The sequence below is a fragment of the Stenella coeruleoalba genome (assembly GCF_951394435.1).
Source record: "Stenella coeruleoalba genome assembly, chromosome: 21".
NCBI classification, from domain to species: Eukaryota; Metazoa; Chordata; class Mammalia; order Artiodactyla; family Delphinidae; genus Stenella; species Stenella coeruleoalba.
In genome coordinates, this window is record NC_137167.1 from 19,073,590 (window position 1) to 19,090,099 (window position 16,510).

General features: G+C 41.4%; 1 protein-coding gene across 4 annotated transcripts in view; it reads left to right on the forward strand.

The window, feature by feature from the left end:
• Positions 1-1,743: 1,743 nt before the first annotated feature.
• SLC7A2 (solute carrier family 7 member 2) overlaps positions 1,744-16,510 on the forward strand; it is a 73,932-nt gene continuing 59,165 nt past the window's right edge. Inside the window, exon 1 of one of the 4 annotated variants that reach the window (XM_079909510.1) lies at positions 1,744-1,939. Coding sequence is in view for 1 of the 4 variants with exons in the window: in XM_079909505.1 (XP_079765631.1) it covers positions 3,088-3,096 (9 nt within the window). In the remaining 3 variants the exon portion in view is untranslated. The other 3 variants (XM_079909506.1, XM_079909505.1, XM_079909507.1) reach the window with 3 other exon arrangements.

The window sequence follows — 16,510 nt, forward strand, 5'->3', positions numbered from 1 at the left end:
AAGAGAAGCCACCGCAATGAGAAGCCCGTGCACCACAACGAAGAGTAGCCCCTGCTCGCTGCAACTAGAGAAAGCCCGCGCGCAGCAGCGAAGACCCAACGCAGACAAAAATAAAATAAATTAATTAAAAAAAAAACCTTCTACTGTGTCAAGATATTCATCAAACATTGTGCTTGTTAGAAAGGACTTGTTCGTTTTTGCTTAGAGATGAAATAGCTTTTATTATTGACACACATGGACACATGTATTGTTTCAGGAAGTACCAAAATCAGATGGGCAGATTACTAGATAAACTCAAAGACTGGTATTTTGACTAAATTGGCAGTTTCTAAATGTCAAATAGATTAGTTTATCCCCAATCATTGTTCTGCAACCTAATAACAGACTGCGCCTTCACGATGTTTAAATAAAAATATGCGGGGAAATAATCTCATAAATTAAAAAATAGCAATCTCTATTAAAGAAAAAAAAACAGGTAAAAACATTTAGATTGTGTTCTTAACCTTTAGAAGTTAGACAAATACTCTTGCGTCTTGAGTCTTCACCCCCCTGTACAATGCCTCTTAGCCTTTGCGGGACTGAATGAATTTGGTGTCAGAGTCTATACGTATCATTTTCCTCAATGTCATTAATAATTATTTGCATAAGGAATCCGTTTTATACTATAAAAGTAAGTTTATATTAACAGTGTCTCTATTACTTAGGACATTTACTGGAACAGATAATACTCTTGTAGCCATGTTGCTATTTAGATTTCCAGTTCTTTAATGGGGTTCTTAATGGCTTCATGAGGTACATGCGCTTCTGAAATAGTCATTGAGATTTTGTACATGGACCAGTTTCTGGAGTGAAGCCCTAAATCTTTAATCAGATTCTCTTGGGAACACATGTCTTAGAGAAGTTAAGAATGATTTAGAACATCACATGAAAAATGTACATATAAGTCTTCAATATGAATTTGGCGCTTTGCCAAAGAGACGAGCATTACTGGTAGATGAATAAAGATGTTTACCACAACACTAAACAAAATAAGGTAGATCTTTCCAGCAAACAAAAACAATAATATACACTCACTGCTCAATTCAGTGCCAGCGTTGGCCTCCTTTTGGATTAAAATGAACAGTTTCATATTGTGTCTTTAATCTTATCAGAGACCCCTAAATTAAACAACAGCACAGCATGAGAAACCTTGGTCATGTAACTCTTACTACTCTCTCAGAAACAGCAAATGTCACTTTCTTATAAGCCCACCTAAACATTGTAACAAACGGTTTACGGTTTTTACTGGTGAAGGAGTACTATTTGACAAAGCACGCCCATCTGGGTTCTATTTATTACGGTCCTTGACATATTTTATTATCATTACTTTCTTACTTGCAAATTCTTCTCAGAATAAAAAATAAATCGGGGACAAAAATCCCACTTAGAGGAACTCTACTTAGAAGCAGCCTCGGAGATGCGCCTGAGGCTGGGACCTCCAGGGAGAGCAAGAATTCGCCGCCCGGCAGAGCTCGGCCTCCCCGCCCGCCGGCGCCCACGGGCCTAGCCCCGGCCGAGCGCACGGCCAAGTGCACCGGGCCGTAGACAGACTCCGCGGCGCTGCAGCCCGACCCTCCTACCCCGAGGGCTGGCAGCGTGGCCTGGACTGTCGGGGCGGGAGGCGGGCTCGGGTGGGGGGTCGGCGAGCGCGGGGGCCGGAGGGGGAGGAAGGGGGGAGGGGGAGGCGGTGCCCCCCGGCCAGGCCCCGCCCCCGGCGCGGCTACACAAGCTGCGCCCACCTGCCCAGCCCGCCTTCTGCAGCGCGGCGGCCCCGGCGCTAGTCTCGGCGCGGACCAGCGAGGCGGCGGCCGCTCCAGCAGCCTCCCCGAGCCGCGAGCCCCGACACTCTCCTGCCACTCGCCTATCCCCGGCCCCTCGTCGCGGCCCTCGCGCTGCCCCAGTAAGTTGCCGAGGGTCGGGCGGCGCGGAGGGGCCGCAGGCGAGGGGCGGCCTGGGCGCCGAGCCGGAGGGATAGGGCTGGGGCGGAGGCGCCCGGGGCCGCGTCCAGCTGCGCGCAGCTGCCCGGAGGCCGCGCTCCGGCCCCTCGGAGACGGAGAGTCCCGGGGCCGCGCTCCGGGCTTCGCCTCGCCCCGTGCGGCCCCCAGGGCGTCGGGATCCGCGGCCGCCGTGCGGGTCGTGGGGGCCGGTAGGCGGCCTGGCACGGCGACGCCGCGGTTCCCTTTGGCCGCCCTGGTCCCGAGGGGCCCTGGGCACCCTCGTGCGGGAGGACCGGCCGGGCCTCCCCACCCCGCCCTGCGCACTGGCGGGTCCCCGAAGTCGCCTGCCGCTCGCTTGAGGCTGTTGGGTTACATATAGGACACCGCTCGGAGCTCTGGAAGTCTTTTCACACCCCGACCTGCCCGGGACTGGTAGGACAGGTAAAATGGCTCGTCGTGCTGTCTGTTTGGGGTATTTTTTAAGTGATGGGGTGCAGTTTTAAACCCTTTTGAGATGGGCTATATACTCTTTTAAGCCTATTTCATGCCGCCTTCAACCTTGAACTCCAAATACCATTCTTGACGTTTAGGAACTCTGCCGGTCAACCCCAGAGTACCCGTTCCTCCGGAGAGCTTTGCAAGTTCTGGGTATGCGTATATCCAATCCAAGGACTAACATTTTCAGAGATTGTATCTTAAAGATATTGAAAAGAAATCCGCTCACAGAGTTATATAAGTCTTTTGAAGTGCAAACAGTACCCAGATTTCAGGAGTAAAAATGTTCAAATATTCAAACTCTCAAATATTTATGCAGAACTGCCTAAAAAAGCAGTTTTTAGACTGGGGATAAGATTTATCTAGTCGTTTCTACAGAAACACTCATCCTTTTAACTAGGGGATATCGTCAGATTTTATTCAAGTAGAGCTATCTGAATCCCGGCGGGACTTGAGATACGAAGTCAGTGTGTCTGTGGCTTCCCACTTGATGCTTTTTTACTCTTGCCCTAGGCAGTCTTTAGAACCTCTGTCACTTCTCTTCCCCCTCAGCATTAATAATAATTATTTCCTCAGGAAATTGCAAACATTTGTGCTTGTGATCTTCTTCTAGAAGATGTACAGGGTAAGAATATGCTAATTATATGTTTATGGTTGCTTTTTCCTTTTTGTAATATTAAATCCTTTTTTTCTTTTAATCTCACTAAAGCTGGACATGGAATGATTTCTCAGTGAAATAGAACATATGCATTTTTATTTCTCCCTGAAAAGCTGCTAGTTAGCTACTCTGGATGACTCTGGAAGCCACATTATTTATTAGGAGTTTTCAGGTTTCCTCCCTTGCCCCTCATTTGGTTTCTGCACTGTGCCTTGATTAGGGGAATGTCATTTACCTTACTTAGTCTTTTTGGGTGTGCCGTGGCCTTGGAAACCAGAGTAAAACTCTGCATGGTATCTGCAAGGATTCAATTCACAGAATCCTTGGCCTCGTTTAGCTTAACCTGTTACTAAAGCCCTTTTGATTCCAAAGTCTCTAATCATTATCCCTGGATTTAGAGGCTGGAAGGGAAGACATGGTACCTGTTGGAGTTTTAAAAGTCTGAAAATACTCTGGAGTTTTTCGTCTTGTACACTCATATGTTTTTGTCATTGGGACATATGTGTCCGAAGGATTTTAAAGTTCATGTTTCTTGCTTTCTACTGCAAACCTGCTCACCTTCTCAGAGTGGAGGTGCCTAGTCTCCTTTCTAGGTGGCCTACCTTGTTCTCTTCTCAGGCTGCCTTGCGTAATTTATCATTGGTTCTCCTGGCTCTTCTGGCCAGACCTGGAGCACTTGTCTGTGGCCATTTCTTCTCTTTTTTGGCCCTACTTTTTCAAATGGACTCTCCCTCATAGTTTTTCTTTGTGATTTCTCTATTTAGCTTAGTTTCTGTCTTCCCTTCTGTTTTGTTATATTTGCTTGCTGCTCCATATATCCATATCTGTCTCTCTATACATGTATGTATTTTTTAAGTGTTCAGAGCCATCTGCTTGTTTTATTTTGATGCCCTTCAGTGACCAACTTTCAAAACAGAACCTTGAAGATACTGGTAGGTTGCTGTTTGTTTTATTATTTCCCCAAACAGGATATGAACACATCGATTTCATGGACTGGCTTCTTGTAGACTTACTGCATGTCAGACATTTAGAACAAAAGCAACATTTTCAGTTGAGTATATTTCTGAATATTCACATACTTAGTAACATGTGCCCATTTGGATGTTTTGTCACCCAACTGAACACTGAAAAGCTCAGTTAACTAAGATTTCAGTTACATGATACCTCTTGTCTAAATGATTTTGAGGACTTAAGTGGTTAACTTATTCCTACACCTTTATCTGAATATTCAAAACCGTGTAAATATAGCCTGGATAAGAAAAAAAAAATAATGATATTGTTCTTTTCATTGTTTTCTGTTTTAATAGCTTTTCATTCTACAGGCTAACACAATGTCTGGCACATAACATGTGCTCCTTATTGTTGAGTGAACGCCACTGATTTTAATACTTTAAGAAAGGGTGTATGTCTGTCTTCAAAGGTATATTCCTTCATTGGAAAGTACTGAGTCCCTACTCTGTACTCAGCATTAGACATCGAAAAGTAGTGTGCAGCTCCAATTTTGGAGAGATTCTACAATTATTTTTATATTCCGGAAACCCTCCATTGATAGATTTTAAGAGTAGTTATTTATTTTGTTGTAATTTTATGTAAAGTAACAACACCTATAAACAGATGACTTCAGTACTCTCTACACCAGGAAGCAAACAAGGAACACATTCTCTGAAATGTGAAGATGATGTTACTTTCTGTTCCATCATCAAAAGCACATGTGCTTTGGCATTTCTGTTTTACTGGTAGTAACAAATTTGTCCTGACTCTTATATTTTCCTTTCATTGCATTTCTGGCTATTTTCTAAGAAGTGGTGTCTGTGGAAATGCTGTAGATGCTATGGACAAAACCAAAGCAACGACTGGGGGTTCATTTCCACCAGACTCTAACTAGTTGATCAGGCTCTAACTAGCTGAGTTAAGATAATCAGAGCATGATTTACCTACTAATTTTTTTTTGTCCAATTTGGTAAAAGTAACTGTTATATATTAATCTGTGGAAACAAGCAGTATGCTATTATTTTTCAAGTGCTTGTGGACTCTTTTAAACCTTAAATGTTTCTGAGAATGGCCTCTGCTGCCATTGTTAACCTTCTCATTGGTAAGTACAATTAGTGTTGACTTAAGATTTGAGTTAATGTGGTTTTTGTTTAAAAGTCTGGATTTGAATATGTGGGTCACATCTCTTCTATTCATATTTAGACTTTTACTTCCAATATCTCTCCTCTGAAAAGTCTGTGGTTCTCGGTTTTTCTGGGTGTGTACGAACATGAATGGTTCGTTGAAAATCTTGAAGTTTCTTACATCCAAGATTGAAACATCAGCTGGGTGTCCTATGTGATGACTTAGTACTGCAAATGTCATGTATTGAATTTTATGTCTTCTCCTTATCCCACTACAAAAATAAAATAAAAAATACAAAAATAAAACCCATACGTTCACACCTATTCTAGTACTGCATGCTAACTAGCGCCTCTGTTCAGAACTTGTATCATCTGGGATTCGGCAGTGAGGTGGATGAGATAAGAATATTTCATAACCTTTCTTCTAGGGGTTTAAAAAAAAAAAAAAGCCCTGACTATGTTATATTCATTTTTGGAATATTTTATGAACAATACACAACAAAGAATTTTTATGTTCCTTGTTGATTCTTGCTAGTTTTTCCCACAGTTGTGGGGAAAATTCTTTTCTTTCCTTCGCCCACTCTGGTTTCATCAAAGGCTTTTAAGTGTTCATACAGTCATACCTAATACAATGCTGTTTATGCCATCAAAGCCCACTTCCTTCCAGTGGAGACCTAGTGATCACCGTGGATAGAGCTTGATGTCGCCAGGGATGCTGAACAGTACTGTAATTAAGATGCTCATTTTATGCTTCTACTGTTGCCCATCTTTTTTTTGATTTTAATGGATCTTGCCATTTAAAAACAGATGCTTGTCTTTTCAAAAAGTCAAGTTTAACATAAACCTTCAAGCTCACTTCTTATTCATTCTACTCCTTTGTGGGCAGGGAGATGTTATCTGAGTTGGTAACTTATAATTAGAAGATAAAAGTTGACGGGTTAGGCTCTTTTCTTCACTTGGCTCTGGATATCCAGCTGTCATATGGTAAACGATGATAATGGTGATAGTTACTAGTGGAATTAACAGTCATTATATATTGAACCGTAAGGAAAAAATTGGTTCTCTTTGCATGTTCAGCCTTATTTGTTTACTTCCTCAATGTGAACTCGGGGAAGATTTTTCAGAATGCAATTCGATTTCTACTTTAAAAAAATCACACTAAAATCTCTAGAATTTGAAATATATTTGAGTGGTGGGGTGGGAAGTCATCTCTGTATCACATGCAAATTGTATTTTTCCAAAGTATCTGTATCCTTTGGATTTTCTCCCTCACCAGCCCCCATTCATCCTGCTGGTTTCTTAAAAAAAAAAAAAAAAAATGCATCCATTTGGTGGAAACAGCTGAATTTGATTTTTGTGAAACTAGCATGCGAAATCATAGTTTTTAGCAATTGTATATACAAACAAATTACTGAAACACTGTTTTGATACATTGGGATTCCCTTGGAATAGGAAGTATGACTTTGATTCTAAGAATATCCTAGGAGATGATCCATTTGGAGTCTTCCATGATCGGAGGTTAGCTAATCCATTTTGGATGAATATGTGTTATAAATATATACAGCCCAGATCGAGAGTCTGTAGAGAATCGAAGAATAAATCAATGACTTTGTCTCTGTGGGCTTTGACCACCAGTGAAGGAGTTAACGAGTACACACACAGTAGGAAGAGAATGATAAAGCTGCCATTTGATTGAGCCATACACAAAGCTGAAGGTATCAGAAGGAGAAGTAACAGTCTGTTCTAAACTTTTTTTTTTGCGGTACATGGGCCTCTCACTGTTGTGGCCTCTCCCATTGCGGAGCACAGGCTCCGGACGCACAGGCTCAGCGGCCATGGCTCACAAGCCCAGCCGCTCTGCGGCATGTGGGACCTTCCTGAACCTGGGCACGAACCCGTGTCCCCTGCATCGGCAGGCGGACTCCCAACCACTGCGCCACCAGGGAAGCCCTAAACTTCTCTTTTTATAATGTGTGTTGTGTTCCTGACATAGACTAAATGCTCCATCAATTTAAGGTACTGTTGTCATCACCATTACAGTTACTATTATTGGTGTTAAAACCACTATCACTCTTCCTCCTCCAGTTGCTCTTTGGTGAAACTTGGGTCACTTAGACTTGAGTTCTGACTGAGCATTTATTCACAAAAATTTGCATTTGGGAGGGGGCAGTAATACTTATTAATCATTTGGCAGAACTGTCTGCCATTTATTACCCTGACACTCAAGAAAATTATGATGTTTAACTGAGAATTCAAACTATTCTGAAAGGTCTTAGAGGAAAGTTAAAACACATTAGGAGATTATATTTTAGGTGGAAAGTTTGAAGAATAAAGTCATTCCAAAAGTGCAGTCAAATTAAGAACATGAGATTATTTTAACTTCTCACTCTGACAGTTGAGTGTTATGTTGGTTAAGTTTAGTGCATTCATACAAACTTAGTGCGTTTAAAACCCATAAGGAACCTTGTCAGGAATGTAAAAATCGTAAGAGGTCTTCAGCCGTCCCTCCCACTTTTGCTTCTCCTGCAGGAGTCCCTCTGAAATCCAGGAAAGCAATCCCCAGCTACAGTTTAGTGTTGGTTCTAGTCTTGGCTTTCAGTTTAGAATGGACAAAGGACTGATAAAAAAAATGCTGGTTGCTGAAGAGATACTTTTCTGTTACTTGTTAGAGAGGGGAAAGTTCTTTTGTTAGAAGGAAACACATTTGGTTCAGTTCCTACCATTGACCTAGAAGAAGAAAAAAATGTTCTAAAATAAATTATTTAACCAAAAATATATTTACTGTCATATTCAACATAGCTCTTCTATTGTACAAGGAGGGTTTTTAATGAAGACATGCAACTGGGTACCACTGCTTCACCTTCCAGGTTTCAGGCTCTTGTGAATGTACCTTTAAAAAAAAAAATCTGATAATTGTTCCCAAGAGGTGGTGTGTGTGTGGGGGAACAGGGAATTGATTTACATTCTCAGTGTAATAGGCAAATCTTTATTTAAAGGACTCCTGGGGTGAATCCATTTCTACTAGGTAAAAATCACTTCATAGGGTTTTTGTTTAATGGACCTCAGATGTTCAGAATTCCTTTAATCATAATTCTTTGTTTGCAGTACACTTTGTCATGCCATTATTGGCTCATGTATGGCCAATAAATATTACCCATTTTAGATTCTTGGGTTGGGTGGTGGGTGGATATTCACTATATTATGATTTTAAAATGATATATGAATAAATAAAATTTTAAATTTCCCCTAAATAAATTAGTAAATAAAATTTTCACAAATGTCTCCTTTGTGTTTTTCCTTCAAGTAGAGAACATCTGTACTGAATGAAATTTTCCTTTCGTTCAGAAGGACAGCTTTCTTTAGACAGTGATTTTTTTTCCTCCTAAAATTCCTTTATATTCACTTCCATAACATTCCTGGTATCTTTTTTTTTTTTTGGCGGTACGCGGGCCTCTCACTGTTGTGGCCTCTCACGTTGCAGAGCACAGGCTGCGGACGCGCAGGCTCAGCGGCCACGGCTCACGGGCCCAGCCGCTCTGTGGCATGTGGGATCTTCCCGGACCGGGGCACGAACCCGTGTCCCCTGCATCGGCAGGCAGACTCTCAACCACTGTGCCACCAGGGAAGCCCCATTCCTGGTATCTTGAAGCAAAGGATACTTATTATTTTTCAATGGGGCTCATAGTACACAGGATATTTGCAATTTGCTTAGGTGCTTGTCCTGATAAAAATCCAAATGAAAACTTCCTTGTAGTTTGTATCAACTTGGACATGAATAACTCTGGGAAAAGCCTGTGTCCAAAAAAATTCAGGCTACTCTGTATAGATTTTTTATGTGCTTTAATTATCATGTTAAACAACACAATTTTATACTTGTATTTCAATCCAACACAAAGATTTAAGTGGTTTATTTAATTCCGTTGTAATCTGAGCAATTGTTTGGGAGATATTTTCGTGAGACTTAGAAGGAGCCTGGGGTGAGCTTTGACACTCCATCCTAAGGGCTTAATAACATTCTGGAGTGTTTCGGCGACATTAGGAATTTACCTTTGTTCCAAGGCAGCCCATGCTAGAAAACGAAGTCAAATTGACTATGATTAATCAGGCGAAGTGAGATTGCTGTTTCAGCTTTTAGTTTTTGACATTTTGCAGCGATCTGGACTTTCAGGAAGGAGTTGACAGAAGGACTAACAACCTTCATCCAAGTGTAAAACTTACTGAGAGTTCAGTTTTTTCATCCCTTTGAAATTAGAGGGCACTGCTGAGTTTTTAGTGCATCTCAGCACTTGGAGTAAGTATTGAGCACCAGCTCCGTGCCGTGTGAGCATGTGTCTGAAGAGGTGAATGAGAGAGGCCGGTGGGGCTCCCGCTTTAGTCTCTATGGAGCTTCATGGTGTTCAGAGTGAATAGTTTCCTCTCTTTGGCTTTTTAACCTATACTATGAATTTACATAGACACATTTGGAGCAGAAATTCAAGGTCATATTCTTTTTCGTAGAATCATATTAATGTTTACAACATGGGGTCCACGCTGTTTAAGCAGTCTGTGAAATGTAACTGTGTATCTCCTAAAAGACTGGACAAGTGAATCAGGTGGGAGAACTAAAGAGATTCAGGTTGAAAAAGAAAAGATTACATTGACGTATGTCTTTTCTAACGAAAGGCTTCATGACAAGTTTCATATAGTTTTGATCAACTGTATTTGAACTAATGGCACTTAACAGTTCTTTGGTATAAGTCCTGTAGTACTTAGAATTCTTTGATATACAAAGATATCAAAGATGTCAAATTCTTTTGATTCTAATAATGTCTATACTTAAATAGAAGAAAGAAGAACCACACATATGCATGTAAAATGCCCCTACCCCATGGGAGTTCAAGAATCCCTGAATTCCAACCAGTGGACACCTAGGGTCTCTGGAACCCAGAATAAGAAAGAACCCTGCAACTCAGAAGCCATTTCAACCTGTGGGAAAACTGTCTTAGGAGAGAACACTTTGGGGCAGGATGGGGCCGTCCCGGTCATACGTCCTTTCCCCTTGTTGATATAACATAGCTTGTGGCCTCCGAGGACGACGAGCTGAGGATGGGCTCAGAGGCGGGTGGGGCAGTGGGGGGCTCCGAGTTAAAGAGCCCGGACAATGACGCAGTGATGACCATTCCCGTTTGTGCCATGGTGGAAGCAGTTCCCTGGCCTTGAAGGGATACTTTGGACTTTAATTGTCACCAGCATCAAATTCCTCCAAAATTCTCAGAATTCTTTCCTCCAAATTCTGAGATTCACAGATGTCTATGTCTACCTGTGGGCCAGGAAATAAATTTGATTCTAAGTTAAACTGAGATCATTGAGTATGTATACACAATGGGAAGTATACACAAATGGGAAGAAAAAGAAAGAATGGATAAGAATAATCAGTGCTCTCTTTTCTTATCTAAAATTGGAATACCTTTCGAGTGACATTAGAAATCCAACCTTATGGCTCAATGTCAGTCTGACATGGATCTTCTTGTAGAAATCTCTGAAATGTAATAAACTTATAGTTTAATAGAACTAAAGAGGTCATAATAAAGACGTAAGCATCACCGCAGAGCCTTGTCAGTTTTCAAAGTATAAAATAACTAACTGAAGGCTTCCCTGGTGGCGCAGTGGTTGGGAGTCCGCCTGCCGATGCAGGGGACACGGGTTTATGCCCTGGTCCAGGAAGACCCCACATGCCGTAGGGCGGCTGGGCCCGTGAGCCATGGCCGCTGAGCCTGCGCGTCCGGAGCCTGTGCTCCGCAACGGGAGAGGCCACAACAGTGAGAGGCCCGCGTACTGCAAAAAAATAAAATAAAATAACTAACTGAAAGCTTTTCCTTTTACTTGTCATGTTTGTTTAATAGCATGCCTAATGAATAATAGCAAAGCAGAGTGAAGAATTTTTAAGTTGGTTTCTCTACTGAAATTCTTATCCATTGCCAAACTTGTTTGGTAAGTGGTTAAGATCTGTAAGGTTTTGTTGCAAAAAGGCCCTCTTTTACATGCATTACATTTGTGACATGGTGGTTGTGTAGGTGGAGTCGGGTCTGTGTGCAGTATTCATCAAGAAAACAGCACAAAGCGCATTTGCAGGCCGTGGAGAAACAACAGTGGGTGTTGATAAAATTTGTAGTACTAGAGCTTCGAAAACGTGCCTGTTGTAAACTCTCCTGAAGCTTAGAGTTCCACCTTTAAAACAAAATCATTTTTTCATTAGATGATAGTACATGAATAAGGCACTGCATCCTGGAAGTTTGGTTCTACCGTTGTAAGGATGGTGACACACTGTCGTGCCGGCAGGTTTTGTATTCCATTCCCTAAGCTTAACAATACACCGAAAGCTGTCTTGTGGGCAGTTTCTCAAGTTTGGAAGCTTTCACCTCCAGCCCCCGTGGTCATGGACAGTTACTGAGTTCTTGGCTCTAAGTGTACCAAGCACGGTGCTAGGCAGGTTTGTAAAGGAAGTAGCCTCCTGAGAATGACATTTTAGAGCTCTCTTTTAACAGTTAAGAAAGTGAGATCTTAAGAGCTGTAACTCATCTGAGGTCAGGACAGCTAGGAGCAGAGTGAAGACGTGATTTCAAGCTTTTTGACTTAGCAAAAGCGCTCATTTATACCAGGCCATTCCGTTTGTGTAAAAGCAAATCCTAATCACTATAATACACTACTTAGGTGGTAGGAATTTTATAAGTGGGGATCAAAAGACAATTTTAACGTGAAAGTTTTTCATCTTAAAATTTATTGGAAATTAACATATTTGAATAAGACATTTTAGTAACAGCGACAAGCTCGTGATGTGAACAGTTTTTATTAAATAGCATATTTTAGCCCCCAAAATGGAAAAATGTAATCTTAACCTAAAAATAAAAAGACTTTACACATGGATTCTAAGCCATCTAAAGTCATTAGGATTTATACCTCGTAAGTGGTGCTTTTAAACAAGTTCTGTTTGGAGTGCTGTTGTGCTATCTTTCAAAAAAAAACCTGTTTGAATTTTTGCTTTTTCTGATTATCATAGCTAACAGATGGTTTGCACTTAGTTCAGTGAACCAAACAAAAAAAGAACAGACTTTGCATAAAATTTCTGTTGATGGTGCATTTTATCTCACTGAAATGGATCACATGAACTTTCTGAATAATGAATAGCATATTTACATTATTCTGATCTTTTTTGCTACAGAGTAAGAAAGAAATGTGAAGGACAAACAGCCTAGTATTATCATTTTAAAAGTTATTCTGGTGAATTAAAGTATTTTTCTATTCTTAACTGCATTGCTAATGCTGGGTATGTTCCATGAGCTGCTTGCAAAAAAATTGTTCCAGTGACTTTGAAAACATAAGGAACTGTTTATCTCATTGAACTACTAGAACTGGTAGTAAATTAATTTTAATAAGGATTTTAAGCCTTAAAGTTTCAAGAACCCACATCATTTTGCTAATCCCAATTTTGAAAGAATTTAGTAGAGTTGCAATCCAATATTTGTCTTTGTATTGATTCACCATCACCGCCTGTTCATAGTTGTTGGTCGATGCTTGTGTGTGGTGGGAAATGTGTACATGATGGTGGCCTAAGGTGGGCAGGATGGTATTACCGAAGTGGAGGTAACTTGACTAGTGAGGAGTGCAGGTAGCAGCTTAGTAGTTGGTACCAATGGTAATTGAAAGTTCAAGAGTCTTGTTTTAGGAATGGGGCTTTACTTCATCACATACAATTTTAATTCATTACATATTAGACCAGAGAAATCAGTAAAGTGGAGCTATATAATTTCACTTCTAATTTTGTATTCATGAATCAGAATTCAGACTGTTTTCAAGAATTGGAAGAAAGGTGCTCATTTTATTGAACTAAGTATAATTTCTGTTGAGTGAAATAAAAGGGGAAAAAAGAATGCAAAAATCTTGATTTTTTTGCCCTCCCCAAAATGATGTATGTAGAATAATATTTGTTTGTTTTTTGTGGTACACGGGCCTCTCACTGTTGTGGCCTCTCCCGTTGCAGAGCACAGGCTCCAGACGTGCAGGCTCAGCGGCCATGGCTCACGGGCCCAGCCGCTTCACGGCATGTGGGATCTTCCCGGACCGGGACACGAACCCATGTCCCCTGCATTGGCAGGCAGACTCTCTACCACTGCGCCACCAGTGAAGCCCTAGAATAATGTTTTAAGGCAGAGAAAGTAATGTTTCTCTAGTATTCTTGTCAACAGAACTTCTACTGCAATTATTTTCTGAATTGGATTTTCCATGTCTTTAAAGGCATAATATATGCATTGCTAGTTTAATAAATCATGAGATTCTAGGCTCAGAAGAAGCCTATACATTTCATTTTAAGCAGAACCATGCCTAACCATTCCTCATAGGCGTGTGGACCATGTAAGAGTGAGCTGGAGATTGTACATGTGCAGACATAGCTGCAGGAGGGTCAAAATTTCCTAACTAGTATCATAAATAATAATATTTTCATATTTAAAAACAAAATGTTGAGACTATCTATAACTGAAGAAAACAATCAGCATTTTGTCCTTAATTTCTTAATCCCCCAAACGTCTATGTAACAGTGTAGGTCAAAAAGGAAAATTCTGGGCTTCCCTCAACCCACAAACAGCATGTAAATATCAAAGGCACGTAATAATCTTGATTCTTCCCTGCAAGAGTCCATGCTCTGCCCTTACAGGATTGCTTGGGAGCAAAGTAGCTGAGCACATTCATGAGGCTTCCTTTACTTCACAGAGTCTCCCGTTGATTTGCTCCCAATTCCCTGGGTACAGGCATGTGATACAAATGAGTGAAACAGGTTAGTGCAAAATAGTAAGGAATGGTTGGGAACTGTGAACCAGAGAGCAATCCATTTTAAAATACCATGTGTCCCAAAAACATACACTGGGAGTTGGGAAGAGTGACTGATGAAAGATTTACACAGAACCAAGCAGAGTTCCTGACATTTTGAGAATGTCGCATTGTGGAATGAGACTGCAGCCCAGAAAACCCATAGTTGTATCCTAGATCCCTTTAAATATGTCAGAACACACTGGCAAATGAAGCAATTCCAAATCTATTTTCCTTTCTTAAAAAGACACATAGAAAGAAAGAGGTTGGGAAATATCCATATAGTAGCTATTGATGGGAGTTGACGCCCATCAATTTTCAGGTTTTCCGGATTTCCCTATTCTCTTAAGGATACTCTGAGTGGAAGCAAAATTCAATCTTGGCAGAATGTCCTCTCCCTGCTTCTTAGAGCTCGTATTTGTCTCGTAGGCTAGCTTCGTTATCCTTTCATTCAGCCAAAAATGTTCTCTTGTAAAAATGGTCAACTAAAGCCTCATCTCCAAACAGATTCTACTTTTTCAAATTGTGAATCACAACTTCTGTAGGTCTTGGAAGCATTCAGTAGTGAGGATAAAGGCAGTGGAGACTGATAAGTTTTGCTGAAATGAGAGGTAAAATCTCCTGATTGTGTATGATCTGAATATTCCCAGCATTTAATCTTGTGATTTTCTAGGCTATGTGGGTGAATGATAGAGCTTTTCTTTTCTGGTCTTGTAGAAGATTGTTTCATGTGTGATAGGTAGGTACATTGGTAGAGGTTTTTATTACCCGCTACTCAGAGTTAAATATTCCATACAGGGGTACATGGGGAAGGGGAGAGACAGAGGAATTACAGTTGCGAATACTAAAATAGGCTTGTTGCATAAGGTGAACCTTTAAACTTGAGAAAGGTTTACCAAATCAATATCTATTTGATCTGAATAGGGGATATGTAATGGTGTAATACCTTGTGGGTTTTTAAAATTTTCTAGTCACCGTGAACTTACGTGATTATCACTTTTTTGGGAAGATGAGGATGTTGAGTGGGGTGGGAGGTTTTTGGCAATATGGACTTTGGTGTAAACGAACTACCTGTTCTCTGACTATTGGTTTATATCTGCAGAGAATCATGACAAACTTAGTTTATCAGCCACAAAAAAGAAGTTGTATCATTAAATCATAGAATCTGAGCTGGCAGATAATTTAGCTAATAATCTTTTTTTTTTTTTTTTTTTTTGCGGTACGCGGGCCTCTCACTGTTGCGGCCTTTCCCGTTGCGTAGCACAGGCTCCGGACGCGCAGGCCCAGCGACCACGGCTCACGCGCCCAGCCGCTCCGTGGCACGCGGGATCCTCCCGGACCGGGGCACGAACCCGCGTCCCTTGCCTCAGCAGGCGGACTCTCAACCACTACGCCACCAGGGAAGCCCGCTAATACCCTTTTAACTAGACCTGGTTCCTCACATTTCTGAATCATTCTGAATCACCTGTCCTCTCTTTAAAATGACAGAAATCTGACACCTTTCTTGGAAGGCAGCTTCTAATGGACAGGAACACTCTTTATTAGGGTGTGATGCATTGTACTGGGTCAGTGTCTTACTCTTTTTTATATTATATCCTTTTTTTGTAGTTTTATCTTCTAGTATAATATGGAGTCATTGTCGTCTTACACATTGCCATTCACATATTTAAAGAAAGCTATCATCTCTTCGCTAAGGCTTTCCCCCACCCCAAGAGTGAAAAGAAGCAAAATGTAGAAATATGAGCAACTTGTCTTTCTAAAGCTCTTTGCCCAGCACTTTTCTTGTTCACTTAACCCTTATATCACTTCTGTAACATCTCTTTCCAAGATGGGAAGACTGAGAGTCCAGTGACTTGCCCAGACACATGGCCGGTAACTCTCAGAGCTGATTGGCTAGATTCAGAGCAGGGTTCCCTCTCTGGGGCCCAGCTGCCTCCCTGCTTATCGTACCTGAACACCTGCATTGTCTTTAATTGCCTTCAAGTAATGACGTGGCTTCCAGACCCCTCACCCTACCCTGGTCACTCTTTACTGGACATACTTGGTCAGCATTTAAGAAAAAGACGGCAGCTACAGCCAAGCATCCATCCATGCAGGAGATATTTGAGTGGCTGCTATGTGCCAGACATTCTCTAGGTATTTGGGATATACCAGTAAACAAAGCAGTCAAATGAAGTTCTTGCCCTCATGAAGCTTACATTCGGAGGGTTTCCAACAGGGCTCAGACCCCTTCCCCCACAGCAACACCCAAGAGGAGTTTGAAACAGGGGACTGAAGAATTGGAGTAGCGGGTTCTGTGCTCTTAAGAAGTTAAGATGGGGGACTTCCCTGGTGGCACAGTGGATAAGACTCTGCGCTCCCAGTGCAGGGGGCCCGGGTTCTATCCCTGGTCAGGGAACTAGATCCCACATGCATGCCACGACTAA